At 47.7% G+C, this 14,707-nt stretch overlaps 1 protein-coding gene across 5 annotated transcripts in view; it reads left to right on the top strand.

Annotated features, from left to right (window-relative positions):
* LOC139369460 (dual specificity protein phosphatase 8-like) overlaps positions 1 to 13,998 on the top strand; it is a 63,908-nt gene extending 49,910 nt beyond the window's left edge. For 4 of the 5 annotated variants that reach the window (XM_071108723.1, XM_071108727.1, XM_071108733.1 and 1 more), the window contains 4 exons: positions 8,334 to 8,494; positions 8,830 to 8,989; positions 9,380 to 9,503; positions 10,178 to 13,998. In XM_071108723.1, coding sequence (XP_070964824.1) covers positions 8,334 to 8,494; positions 8,830 to 8,989; positions 9,380 to 9,503; positions 10,178 to 11,399 — 1,667 coding nt within the window. In that variant the 3' untranslated portion in view covers positions 11,400 to 13,998. Of the gene's footprint in view, positions 1 to 2,010; positions 2,691 to 8,333; positions 8,495 to 8,829; positions 8,990 to 9,379; positions 9,504 to 10,177 lie in introns of those variants that run through there. The other variant, XM_071108736.1, reaches the window with a different exon arrangement.
* The last annotated feature ends 709 nt before the right edge of the window (positions 13,999 to 14,707 follow it).

Below are 14,707 nucleotides of genomic sequence, written 5' to 3'. Positions count from 1 at the left end.
ATATGCGGGAACTCCTTCAAGACTGTTGGAAAAGCATTCCAGGTGAAGCTGGTTGAGCGAATGCCAAGAGTGTGCAAAGCTGTCAAGGCAAAGGGTAGCTACTTTCAAGATTCACCACTTTTTTTGCTTACTACATGATTCCATATGTGTTATTTCATAGTTTTGATGTCTTCACTATTATTCTACAATGTAGAAAATAGTAAAATAAAGAAAAACCCTTGGATGAGTAGGTGTGTCCAAACATTTGACTAGTACTGTATATGTATGTATATACAGTGGGGCAAAAAATTATTTAGTCAGCCACCAATTGTGCAAGTTCTCCCACTTAAAAAGATGAGAGAGGCCTGTAATTTTCATCATAGGTACACTTCAACAATGACAGACAAAATGAGGAGGAAAAATCCAGAAAATCACATTGTAGGATTTTTAATGAATATATATATACTGTACTCTATATCGTCGACTGTATCCTTATGTAATACATGTATCACTAGCCACTTTAACTATGCCACTTTGTTTACATACTCATCTCATATGTATATACTGTACTCGATACCATCTACTGTATCTTGCCTATGCTGCTCTGTACCATCACTCATTCATATATCCTTATGTACATATTCTTTATCCCCTTACACTGTGTACAAGACAGTAGTTTTGGAATTGTTAGTTAGATTACTTGTTGGTTATTACTGCATTGTCGGAACTAGAAGCACAAGCATTTCGCTACACTCGCATTAACATCTGCTAACCATGTGTATGTGACAAATAAAATTTGATTTGATTTGTTCTGAAATTGCCAAGAAACTGAAGATCTGATACAATGCTGTGTACTGCTCCCATCACAGAACAGCGCAAACTGGCTCTTACCAGAATAGAAAGAGGAGTGGGAGGCCCCGGTGCACAACTGAGCAAGAGGACAAGTCCATTAGAGTGTCTAGTTTGAGAAACAGACACCTCACAATTCCTCAACTGGCAGCTTGATTAAATAGTACCCGCAAAACACCAGTCTCAACGTCAACAGTGAAGAGGCGACTCTGGTATGCTGGCCTTCTAGGCAGAGTTGCAAAGAAAAAGCCATATCTCAGACTGGCCAATAAAAATAAAAGATTAAGATGGGCAAAATAACACAGACACTAGACAGAGGAACTGTGCCTAGAAAGCCAGCATCCCGGAGTCGCCTCTTCACTGTTGACATTGAGACTGGTATTTTGCGGGTACTATTTAATTAAGCTGTCAGTTGAGGACTTGTGAGGCTTCTGTAAAGTCTGATCAGTTTGATGTTATTTTAATGGACAATAATTGTGCTTTTCTGTCAAAAACAAGGACATTTCTAGGTGACCCCAAACTTTTGAATGTTAGTGTGTGTCTGTGTGTGTGTGTGTGTATATTTATATGTACACACACACACACACACACACACACACACACACACACACACACACACACACAGGCATTGAGTGTGTGGGTTGCTAAGGCAGATTGAGTGATGTGTTTCAGAGGGAGTGATATCTCCTACTTGTTGTATGCACACACACTGCACATTATAAATCACACACTATTTAATTAAACACACGGAGACACAGTGTATTTTGCTAAAACCCATTGAGCAGTAGTTGCTGTCTCTCTCTGCTCCAGCTCGCTAGGCCCCTGAGGTAGCCACATATTTGTCTGGTGAGTAAGGAATGTGGTTACATGCCTTAGACATTAGCTATGACAGAGCGCTGGCTCCACAAGAGAGGGAAGGAGGGAGCAAGGGAGGAGGAGGGAGGGACCATGTGAGGGAGGAGGGGAGGGGAGGGAGAGGAGGGGGTCAGAGTCTTAGCTCACGGCAAGTGAGCTCATTCACCCCCCCCTCCCCGGGCGAGCGAGAGGAAAGAGAGAACAACTACGTCATCCTCTATACAGAGGAAAGGAAGAGAGGGAGGGGGGAGGAGTGTGAGCGAATGAGAGACTGGGAGAGCGAAGCAGCACAACAATAGGGTACTGCTCTTCTGGCTGTGGGCTCTCACACACACACACACACACGGAGAGGAGGCACGGAGAGACACACTGTAGAAACTGCAGGCAATACAGCACAGGACTGACAGAGAGAGATAGAGATACATGACCACCATTTGTTTTCTCCATAGTTATATATTTAATTATTCCTCAAAATAGTGCTGGACCTCTATGGCTTTGTTAGATATTATAGGATACATCTCATTCTGGGTGGATTTTGATCTGAATGAGTTCTAGAACTGGCTTGTGGAACTTGTGGACAGTACATCTACAGATGTTTGGGAGTAGCTTGCTTTCTGTTAGCGGGTTCCGTCCATTCTCTTGAGTTCTGGGACTAAGGTTCTGCTCCTTGGACTTGGGGACCGTCTGAGTGGAGTAGACACCACCAGTGTGAGTAGTGACGACTCGGGACTTTGTGGTGTCGAGTTTTGGACCTTTTTCGGGAAGTTGTTTGTTTGTTTACCCGTTCTGCCGACTTATTCCTGGGGGACTCCCCCGGTCTGGACGTCCAGTCAGTGTACACCAGATCTGAGCACACCAGAACGCGTGTATGTTGAGCGTGTTGAGGGCGATGCCTCTGGACGTGGTCATAGCCCCGGCGGAGGACTGTTTCTGGCCTGTCCTGCAGGAGTCAGACAGGAGGCTGAAGATCAGAGTCCGCAGGACCAAAGAAGGGAGGGAGTTACGAGGTGTGTACTGACCCAGCCTGGGGGGCTTTGTGGGGGGGGGGGGGACCCTCACATGGGGGTATTGGGCAATGGGGGAGCTGGGGGCACAAGGGGTATGTTGCAGAGGTTGTGGTGTACAACTCTACAAGGTACAAGGGTAGGGGGTAAAACAGTATTGAGGTATGGGGCTATGGCTGACTTACTGGAGATCCAGGCATCCCTTGAAGTCTGGGATTCACAGAGGCTTGAAGAAAGCGAATGAAAGAGAAGATGGACAAGCAGAGTAGAGGGATTTATCGGAGGGATAGAAAGAGATGAGAGCGAGCTCAGCTCTGCAGCGTGACATAGTGCTCACTCTCTCTGCCTGTGGTCATTGACATGTAAAACTATCACAAAGGCCCCTTTCTCTGAACATTCTGCCTCTCTCTCGCTCTCTCTCTCTTTCTTTCCTCTCTTTCTCGCTCTTCTGCATTGACAGTTTTATCGATTTGTGTGTGCACTGAAGCCAGGTGTTTTATATTACACATTTCACACAGCAGGAGTAGACAATGCCGAGGTGTCACTGTGTGTGTGTGTGCGTGCGTGTGTAGTGTGTGTTGCACAGTGTGCACTGATATAATGTACAGTTTGTGTATTTCCAACATTAATTATGTGTGTGTGTGTGTGTAGCTATATATTAGATGTGCTGGAGAGTGTGTATGCTCTGCATGTGGTTCAGTGCAGTGAAATGGTTCAGTGCTGTGAGCTGGTTCAATGCAGTGAGCTGGTTCAGTGCCGCGAGCTGGTTCAGTGCCGCGAGCTGGTTCAGTGCCGCGAGCTGGTTCAGTGCCGTGAGCCCAGCACTCCACACCTGGTCCTGTTCACGCTGTGCAATGGCTTCAAGGCAGGAGCCGCCAAACTCGTTAGTCAAGATCGAGACAATTACACGTTTGTCATCCCCTGTTGAAAATGAGCGGAAGGTAGCCGAGCAGTTAGAGCGTCAGGCCAGTAAACCGAAAGGTTGCCTGTTGGAATCCCCGAGCCGACAAGGTGAAAAATCTGCCGACGTGGCCTTGAGCAAGGCACTTAAACCTAATGCTCCAGGGTCGCCGTTGATAATGGCAGACTTTGGCCGTGACCCCACTCTCCGAGGGTGTCTCAGGGAGACTGGGATATGCACAAAAAAAATGTCCAATACCAATATATTAATACACACTTGTACATGTGTGAAAAAGGACAAATATAGGCACCCACCAAATTATTATTGTTATTCAATAGAGGTGTTGTTAGTGTCATAGTGGTTATTCTCAGATTGTGTTGCGCTCAGGAAGTAAGCTGCCTGGCTGCTACAAACCACCCCCACTACTTACACTCAAACACACATAGCCACATGCTAACGCTACCATAAACATAACATAGGCACAAACGGATTGATACTGGTTGCCCTTCAATCTGCTACATTGTAATTTTGTTGTCCTTTGTGACACGCTGATCTAGTGGCTACGCTTGGCCCCCTGCTGCTTTAGCAGACTCTTTGTGGAGCAGAGTGGAGTGGGGCATGTGTGCAATGATGTCATAGTGGGGGGGGCACACACATTGAAATGCTAATGTCCCCTACAGAGCAGAGGGGACAGCTGGAGGGGCACAGAGGATGGCGTCATGTCTCCCCCCATATGAATGATAGAAGAGAGGACATGGAGGGAGGAAGGGAGGGCAGTCATTCAGACAAATCAATTCCCCCGGGGTGGAGAAGGGAGGGGGAGTGTACGTACGTGCGTGTGCATGGTGATGGACGTCAATTACAAAATACAACTACAAAACGCCCTGAAGACCAATGTATTTAAACAAAATAAGATGCTTTTGCAAAGTATTGTACCTAATTAAAATGCATGTATGGTGGATTTTAAAATACAAAAACCACTCTGGATCACTGGTATCTGGATCACTGGTATCTGGATCACTGGTATCTGGATCACTGGTATCTGGATCACTGGGTATCTGGATCACTGGGTATCTGGATCACTGGTATCTGGATCACTGGTATCTGGATCACTGGTATCTGGATCACTGGTATCTGGATCACTGGGTATCTGGATCACTGGGTATCTGGATCACTGGTATCTGGATCACTGGGTATCTGGATCACTGGGTATCTGGATCACTGGTATCTGGATCACTGGTATCTGGATCACTGGGTATCTGGATCACTGGGTATCTGGATCACTGGTATCTGGATCACTGGTATCTGGATCACTGGGTATCTGGATCACTGGGTATCTGGATCATTGGTATCTGGATCACTGGTATCTGGATCACTGGTATCTGGATCACTGGGTATCTGGATCACTGGTATCTGGATCACTGGTATCTGGATCACTGGGTATCTGGATCACTGGCGCCAATCAATAGTACCAATATAGTGTGCCTCTCTCTCTCTCTCTCTCTCTCTCTCTCTCTCTCTCTCTCTCTCTCTCTCTCTCTCTCCCTCTCTCTCTCTGTCTCTCTCCCTCTCTCTCTCTGTCTCTCTCTCTGTCTGTCTCTCTCTCTCTCTCTCTCTCTCTCTGTCTCTCTGTGTTCAGTCAATATCTCAGTGATTTCAGGCCATACAAACAGACCTTTTTATCATAACTGAGACTGTTTTGTAGTAATGGAGAATGTGATTTGTTTTTGGTGGAAAAGTGTGTGTGCTGCATTCCAAATATGGCAACACACACGCCATGTGTTCTGTGGGGGGGAAAAGGGATCCTTTGTCCCCATGAACTTGCTACAAACACAAGCTTTCCATTTCTTTCTTCAACATTGATAGATGTTATGTTACACTCATCGACACGTATTTCTCTATGAACTTCATTCATATGGGGTGGCGTCTCGATTTGTGTGCGTTACTCTACTTCTCCCTCAGAGTTCCCCGTGGAGGGATGGAAAAACAAAAGGGGAAAAAGGAGAGGGAGACCAAACAAGGGAGGGCCGGGGCGCTCCGAGAGAGGAGAGAATAAAACACATGACATGATAGAGCGGGGGGGGGGGGGGGGAGAAAGGAAGTCGACAGTGGCTGGTGAAGCTGATGGCGAGCGACACAGTGCCCTCTTTCCCCCGTGCCCAGTGAGTTGGCTACCAGACTGAAAGGTGGCTACTCAACAGCCAGGGTCAGTTTAGCTATTCAGCTGATAATGGGGAAGGTGAGACCCTGGGGGAACAGGCAACTGGTCCTAGAGCAGTTGTCTTAGCCAGAAACTAAAGTGGAACAGGAGCCCCGACCAGGACAGGCTGTTGTCTGAGGTGATATGCATCCCAAATGGCACCCTATTCCTTACGCAGTGCACTACTTTGGGCCCCGGGGAAAAGTAGTGCACTGCATAGGGAATACGGCGCCATTTGGGATGCAGACCTGGTCTGTGACTGTGTTTCTCAGCGCTTACGGACAGTTGACTTTATGATGTCATCGCATCAGACAGCTGGACCAGAGTGTGTCATGGGTTTTTTCAATGGGTTTGGATTGGAATGGAGAGATGTGTCAACTGGTACTTTTTGGGGGATGTGAGTGCATGTCTCTCTGGCACATCATCAGGTTCTCAAGAGTGTGTGTATGAGGGCACTCTGTATGTGTGTGTGTGGGCGCATGGTGAGTTTTCCCATAGTGACAGCACCCCAGGGACAATAGGCCCAACGGTCGGGCCACATCGTCCCCGTGTGATTGCCATAGCCACATTAAGTCTGAAGGTCAGGTGACCGGTGACAGTGAGTGAGTGTGTGTTATCAGTGCTGACTGAGAGCCAACGAACGCAGCACAGGCCCACGGTAAAACCTTTGGACAGCTCAGTGGTGTGTGTGTTTGATAGGTGTTGACATAACCCTGCTGAAACGTAATAGCCCTTAATAGACCCACGGGCACACAATCCTGTTGTGTTATCTCTGCTCTCTGTACCTGAGGAGGAGAGTAGGTCATTTTGCACGAAGGCAGCACTAGCTATTGAACACCCACTGTCCCATGCTGACTTGATCCTCTTAACAACTCTCTGACAAATGTCCTCTTAAATGAAAAAGGAAATGTTTCTTAACGTGACGTGGGGGTTTTCCTGTTTTTCAGGAACACACTCCTTCCTCGGTCAGAGGAGCTTAGAGAGAGTGAGAGAGCATGAGCACGACCAGGAAGATAGCCTTCAAAGAACAACCTGAAAGAGATCCTTCCTTCCCTCCTTCCTTCCACTGTTCTGTTCTATGCAGTGTGAATAAAGTGCAAATGGATGGGGGTGGCTCGGAGTGAGGAATATTCCAGAAGTTATTATATCTGTGCAGGCGTAGACTGCTGCTGAAAGGAAGTGTGCTAATTGAGGGAAGGGGGGACTCCCTTAGTCATAGTAAGAGCGTACTCTTTCTGTTCCTCTCTTTCTTCATTTGTTTTGTGGCCTTTCTCTTTCTGCCTGCCCGACTGCGTGTGGAGAGGTGATGTCATCTTTTTTGCCCGGGTTGCCATTAATAGCTGGAAACAGGCAGGCCCTCCTCCCAATCCTCTCTACTCTTAAAGAGACGGGCGCCAGATATAGCTCTATGTCTGCCTGCCTATCAGTGGGTCAGAATACACTCTGCTCACACTGACTCCGCTACGACCCATATTCAGCACAGCAGCACTTTGGTGTGTGTGCGTGTGTGTGTGTGTGGCAGTAGGCCAGATTGGGGCAGGCAGGGCTGAACCTAGATTAGGTTCTAATCCTTGGGCTGGGGCTCAGGGTTTCCTTGAAGCACTCCTCCGTCTCTCCCTCCTTCTCTTCGCTCCCTCCCACCTTTCCTTTGCTCGGCGAGGTCATTCACCCCCCTCCCCTCCCCCCTTAGCCCCGCCCAGAAGTTATACAACCGTGGTAATGCAGAGTAATGATGAGCGAGTGTGTGTTTGTTCATGTGTGTGTGAGTCAGACTTGGAAAGCGAGAGTGAGCAAGATTGTGTAAGATTGTCTTTGTGTGGTTTTGCATGTGTATGCAGGCTTCTGTACAAACGACTGTGGTGTGTGTGTGTGTGTGTGTGTGTGTGTGTCTGTGTGTTTTGTGCACTGCGCGGTTGTGTGCACGCTGGACGCGCATGTGTGTGCGTTTGTATGCTGTGTGCGTGCAAGTGTGCTTCTGTGTGCGCGTGTACTGCGCGGTCGTCGGGGGGGATGTTACTGGGCCTCTGTGCTGGCCCTGCACCTGTGGCCTCTCTCATTCCCCAGCCCTGACGCAATTCTCTGCTACAGGACATGAGCTCATGCAGGAAACAGAGCCGCACACACACACACACACAGTCTCTAACACACACTAACGCACACACAGGCCAAAAGTGGATCCGCCTGCTCTTAAAGGGCCAGCTACACACATTCCTCAGCGCCCAGCAGCCAAACTAACCCCCAGTCAAAGATGCGGCAGAGACATTTTTCCTACTGATCTGGGAGCTGAGGCACTATCTCGCATTCTAGCTCCAACTGCTGTCTACAATATGTCCACAGTTTCAAATGGTTAGGCGACGTTGTTGGAACACACGTTTGTAACATGAGGGGATTCAGTGCACCAAGAGATGCTGTGTATTGGGTCGTGAGTTCTGTATGTGCGGCTGAACCAAACGCAGTGGCGCCCAAACGTTTTGCCAATTTTGGGGGAAAGTTGTATTGTAGAGTATAACTGATATTTTTCTCCTCTGTCTCTCTTCTCCTGTAGGGGGCTTTGCTGCGTTCTCCTCCTGTTTCCCCGGGCTGTGTGAGGGCAAGCCAGCTTTGCCTATGAGCATATCCCAGCCCTGCCTGCCTGTAGCTAACGTAGGCCCCACACGCATCCTACCACACCTCTACCTGGGATCGCAGAAAGACGTCCTCAACCAGGTGAGCCCGTAGCAGAGAAGGGGGGAGTATGGACATGTGTTTATTCATCACGGCCACAGTTGTTGCTGTGTCTGTAGTGCTATTTATTGTCATATTGTTTTACATGACCATTTCCATTATGTTGTTTCACTAGTCCTGCATGTACCCTGCAATTGCACCCGCAACCCCAATACATGTGACTATTGAACACTCTGAATCGGAGTAGAGGGACTGTGAGCAGAAATATGAAGTGTTACCTTTGCTGTCAATTTTTTGGTTTGTTATTGCCTTTCCTAACAGTCCCGCCCCCCCCCCCCCCCCCCCCCGCCTGTGTCTCTCGTCGTGTCTGTCTGTAGGACCTGATGGTTCAGAATGGCATCACGTACGTGCTGAATGCCAGTAACACCTGTCCCAAGCCTGACTTCATCAGCGAGAGCCACTTCATGCGGATCCCTGTCAACGACAACTACTGCGAGAAGCTACTGCCCTGGCTGGAGAAAACCAATGAATTCATTGGTAAGTCAAGATTCCCTGTGTGCCTTTTGTATGTGCGGGAGAATATGCAACGGTAATATGCGCTAGTAGCCCGAGCGGTAGTGTATGTCCCACAACATAGTGAAACAGCCCTCATATTCAAAATATCACAGTCACAATGTACAGCACCATACAATTCTCCTTGCTTTCACAAGTGGTACTTGAACACGTACAATAAACTGCATCAATAGCGACACTCCCGAAGCCATGTTAATCGCCATGGCGACGACCCCCAGTGCTGAACAGGAAGTGGCGGATCGTTTTCAATGGGCTTTCCATTCTCTCGGGACTCTCTGTTCTGACTAACTGTTCCTGGGTTTTGTGTACAGCTGTGTGTGTTCACACGTGTTTGTTCCCCCCCCCTCCCAACAGACAAAGCCAAGGTGTCAAACTGCAGAGTCATTGTGCACTGCCTGGCTGGAATCTCACGCTCGGCAACCATCGCCATCGCATACATCATGAAGACAATGGGCCTGTCATCGGATGACGCCTACAGGTACACTCTCCCCATCTTTTAAAAAGGCGACTCAAGTGTTTGAGGAAACGCTAGACAGTCAACTCTACTCCCCAGTCGTGAGAAATGAAATTGTTATGGTTGCCAGAGGAACTGTACAAAAGTGTACAATAGGAACTAGCGGTGTTGTCTGGAGAACATAGACCTAGGATCATCTTTTCAGTTAGTTCACACCAGTTCATCTGGGGGTTAACCTGCTACTTAAAGGGATACTTCAGGATTTTGGCGATGGTACCCTTTATCTACTTCCCCGGAGTCAAATTAACCAATGGATCCCATTTTTATATCTCTGTGTGCAGTTTGAAGGAAATTGCAAACTAGCGCCAGCGCAATTAGTAACTAGCGTCAGCGCAATAACTGGAAGTCTATGGGTATCTGCTAGCTAACGCTAGTTAGCATTGGCTCGCGAAACGACCTCTAACTTCCTTCATACTGGACACCGAGACATAAAAATGGTATCCACGAGTTCACCTGACTCTGGGGAAGGAGATAGAATCACAGAGTATCCCTGCATGCAACCCAACAATCAATATTAGGTTCACACAGGAAGTAGCTTAGAGGAACTTTACAAAATATTTGTTTTGCTTTACTTTGCAACTGGATCCCCAACTCTAACTGGAACTAACATTTCGCTCACTTGTTTCCCCCCTAACCAGGTTTGTGAAGGACCGGCGGCCTTCGATATCGCCCAACTTCAACTTCCTGGGCCAGCTGCTGGAGTTCGAGAAGGGTCTGCGGCTCCTCCAAGCGCTGTCGGATGACAAGACCTCTGAGGGCAAAGGTCAATCCCAGGGTTCAGAGGTCAACGGGGTCAGCTCAGGTTCAGAGATCAACGGTCATCATGACTTTTCATTAGCAGAGCCCCCGACCCCTTCAGAACCCAAGCTCCCCTCGCCGACCTCCCTCCAGCAGGGCTTCAACGGCCTCCACCTGTCAGCCGAGCGCATCCTGGACACCAACCGGCTGAAGCGCTCTTTCTCCCTGGACATCAAGTCTGTGTACTCCCCTAGCAGCCCCCACTGCCCGCGCCTGGCAGCGCCCACACACTCCGAGGATGTGCCCAAGCTGTGTAAACTGGACAGCCCCCCTGTCAATGGCATCTGTCCCCAGTTCTCCCCCGCCCCGGACAGCCCTGGCTCAGCCGAGTCGCCCTTCCCCTCCCCGGGGTGCGGCGGTAGCATCGGAGGTCTCGGCGTCGGGGGTCCCAGTGAAGGGGGCGTTCGCTCTGGAGGTCCCTCATTGTCCAGGCCCAGGAGAAAAGCCAAGCACGGCTCTGGATCTGGTGGAGCTGGATCCACAAGCAACTCCCCGGTCCACTCCTACCTCCCACACCCCCAGTCCCTCAGCCTGGCTCTGGGACACTCCCTGCCCGTCCACAAGAGCCCCAGCCTGGACGACAGCCTGAAGGGCTCCATGCTTCTCTCCCTGCCCACCATGGGATCTGGGACCATGTGGACCAAACACAGAGACACAGTCCAGGCGACCACCCCAGTCACCCCTACCACCGACACCCCCTGGTACTTTGGGGCAGAAGAGGTAGGGGAAGGAGGGATGGAACTCGGAGGCGGCAGTGGAGGAGGGGTGGAAGTGCGATTCGGAAGCAGCTCAGCGTACGTGGCGTTCGGGTGTAGCGAAGGGGTGCGGCTACGGGAGAAAGTGCCGCGGGACAAAACGGTGTCGTCGTCAGCGTCGTCATCATCCTCGACGACCGTTGCTAACGGGACGGGCTCCAACAACAACGACAAGCAGTTCAAGCGGCGCAGCTGTCAGATGGAGTTTGAGGAGGGCATCTCCGAGACACGTTCCCGGGAGGAGCTAGGGAAGATTGGGAAGCAGTCTAGCTTCTCCGGGAGCATGGAGATCATCGAGGTATCTTGACAAACCGGACTCCGGACCACAACCTGCTCGCCCAGGGAGGGGGGCAAATGGACCTGAGGGGGGAGGACATAGGGGGGAGATTTATAATCCCTACGCAGACCGTGTTAAAGACTCAAACTCTGAGAAGACAAACAAATAGACAGAGAGTTTTTGTGACGAGACATGAGGTTCAACTGTCAATTTACTACTACTGTACATCTACAGTACTACCAAACAAAGCTCTAAAGAGAGAAACTCTGGGGAAGATGGAGGCTGTGGGGCCTGACACTGAACTATGAACTATTTCCTCTGTATGGTGTCAGCTAGACAAAAAGGGACCCTGGGGCAAGTCACAAAGGGCTCCCTATCCCCCATATAGTGCACTACTTTTGAACAAATGTCACCAAAAGTATAGCACCAGTTAGGTTATAGGGTGTCATTTGAGACGTATAGCCAAGCGGTTTCCTCCTAAAGCTTGACTTCCGCCCCAGTGAACCCCAGCATGGCTCAGTCTGCCCCACCATTCATTAAAAAGACTTTGAAAGCGCTACGTACCCCAGAAACACAGCACATCACACTGCAGTGAGATACCATTCAGTGTCTACTAAGTGACTATACCGGTGATACTGCATCAAAACAATGAAGGATCCTCCATGTTGGCGTGTCAGCCCAGCATGGTCCACGAGGACTCATAGTGACCGATAAAGACTGACAGTGTATTTTCCCCACAATCCTCTTCTGCTCCCTTGTTTCCAGTGTTAAACGGTGTGACGTGACTGAGGTTTGGGGCGGTGGGGAGGGGAGGGGTTAGGTCTAAGTTACGACCTCCCTGTAGTGGCGTTCTGTACACGCATGTCTCCCTCCACACACCCCACCCCCCTATGTATACCCCCCCACCCATGCCCCCCCTTCTCCCAGCCTCTACTGAGCATGCTCCAGAGTGGCTGGCCGACAGACAGACAAATACTATATGAATATATATAGCAATTTTAATGGACTTTTAATCAACATTTTTTTTCTCATAGTTTTTATTTATTTTATCTGTTCATTCTGGTAATGAGAAATAATCATGTTTTGTGGACTTTTTCCTTTGTTAATCTCCGTTTTTGTTGAATGGTATTTATGAAACACATACACATGCAACAACACACACACAACTACAAGCAAGCAATATGTGATGTTCATTATTTGGAGGGAGAGTGATGTATTTTGGGTTTCATCTGACATTAAAATGCACTTTTCTGTCACTCTCTTCAAAAAACAAGTATCCCATCCACTTCCTAAGGGTACCAACACGCTCTAACCCCTGGTGATATAACCAGATGCGTGGTATGGTGAAGAACAGTCATCTGAGGGGTTTCTAGCTACTTCCCTATGAGCACAACACGTTTGAAAGACATTGAAAAGACGTACAAAACATGTATTTTGGCTTGTAAAGACATTGAGAAGACGCTGAAATACATATTTTCCACGTCTTGTGCTCACTGTGTCGACTCTTCAGTTGTGTGTATTTATGACGTTATTTTTTTGGGGTGATCGTGGGCTCCTACAGTTATTAGGGTTATCTACTGGGAGACTGTTCGTGTGAGGAGACTGAAGAACCTTATTCAACCCAGTGCTCTTCTAAAGAGCAGCATTATTGTAGGAAGGACTGTTGATTTCTCGAGGGCTAAGGACAACAACTACTGGTATATGCAAGTAGATCCACACATTTGACAATATTAGAGACATCCACCTAAGAGTGCTAGACTCATTCTGTTGGTTAGTTTCCACACAGACAGACAGACACACACACACACACACACACACACACACACAGGATTACACAGTGTTGGGATGTGAGAGGAGCCCAAAGCTGAAACAAACCCCCTCCACACACACGAAGATACACCGCCACCTTTCGTTTGTTCTCAGGGGATCTTTCAGTGAGCCAAGCCCGGAGCAGGATACACAACTGCTGGCACATCAGCACAATGCATGTCCCCCTCACTCCCTCGCTCTCTCTCTATCGCGCTCACTCTTGTTTTCCAAAGGTATGATAAAAAAAACAAAATGGAAGGGATGAAACTCGAATGGATTTGTTGTGATTCAGAGGTGAATGAATGAATGCTATTGCTCTCCTGGTGCGAGATTGCCTATTTATTTATGATGTACGTATATGTGTTTCTTTTCTTTTACTTCGGTTATCTTTTCTCTATGGCGAACTTTGACCTTTGACCTATACCTTTGTGCTGCTGTAAGGTCAGACCTGGATTTCCTGTGTTCAGTTCTCTTCCTAGCCTTTCCTTCTACTCTCTCTATTTTTTAAAAGATGCTATAATTATTTTAAAACATGTTAAGAGAAGATGCAGGCTGTCCCGATTGCTATAATTGTTGGTATTGATGTATTATTATTATTATTATTATTATTATTATTATTATATAATTATTATTATGTTGTGTAAATAGCAACGTATCTAAGAACATTGATGAGTTTAGGTAAGTTTTGAAAATAAAATCCTGATACCTTAGGCTGCTTGACGCAAAATACCTCAGGTTCCATTGAAAGGCTTTTCCTTCCCCTGTACCTGTTTTGTGAAAATGAGACAAAAATGCAAACATTACAAAAATATGAACTGTTCTCTGACTCTCTTTTTTGGGGGTTTTACGTGAGTCCTTCTTGGGGTGGTGGTGCACAGCTGTAGGACAAAACAAAGCCATGACCAGACTGTCTTTATCCCTAAGGGAAATGTGTCTTCAACGTCGTAGCTGCACTATCACCACAACACATGAAATACGCATACAGAACCAGTCAAACATTGGGAAACACCTACTCATTTAAGGGTTTTTCTTTATTTTGACTATTTTCAACATTGTAGAATAATAGTGAAGACATCAAAACTATGAAATAACACATATGGAATCATGTAGTTACCAAAAAAATCAAAATATATCTTTCAAAGTAGCCACCGTTTGCCTGGACGACAGCTTTGCACACGCTTGGCATTCTCTCAACCAGCTTCAGAGGTAGTCACCTGGAACACATTTCAATTAACAGTTGTACCTGGTTAAAAGTTCATTTGTGGAATTTCTTTCCATCTTTAATAAGTTTGAGCCAGTCAGTTGTGTTGTGACAAGGTAGGGTTGGTATACAGAAGATAGCCCTATTTGATAAAAGAGTCCATATTATGGCAAGAACAGCTCAAATAACAAAGAGAAACGACAGTCCATCATTACTTTAAGACATGAAGGTCAGTCAATCCGGAAAATTTCAAGAAATTTCAAGACCGCTTCAGGAAAGGAAGACCCAGAGTTACTTCTGATTGCAGAGGATAAGTTCATTAGAGTTA

This window comes from Oncorhynchus clarkii, chromosome 2 (genome assembly GCF_045791955.1).
Source record: "Oncorhynchus clarkii lewisi isolate Uvic-CL-2024 chromosome 2, UVic_Ocla_1.0, whole genome shotgun sequence".
Classification (NCBI taxonomy): Eukaryota; Metazoa; Chordata; class Actinopteri; order Salmoniformes; family Salmonidae; genus Oncorhynchus; species Oncorhynchus clarkii.
This window is presented reverse-complemented; position numbering and strand designations above follow the sequence as displayed.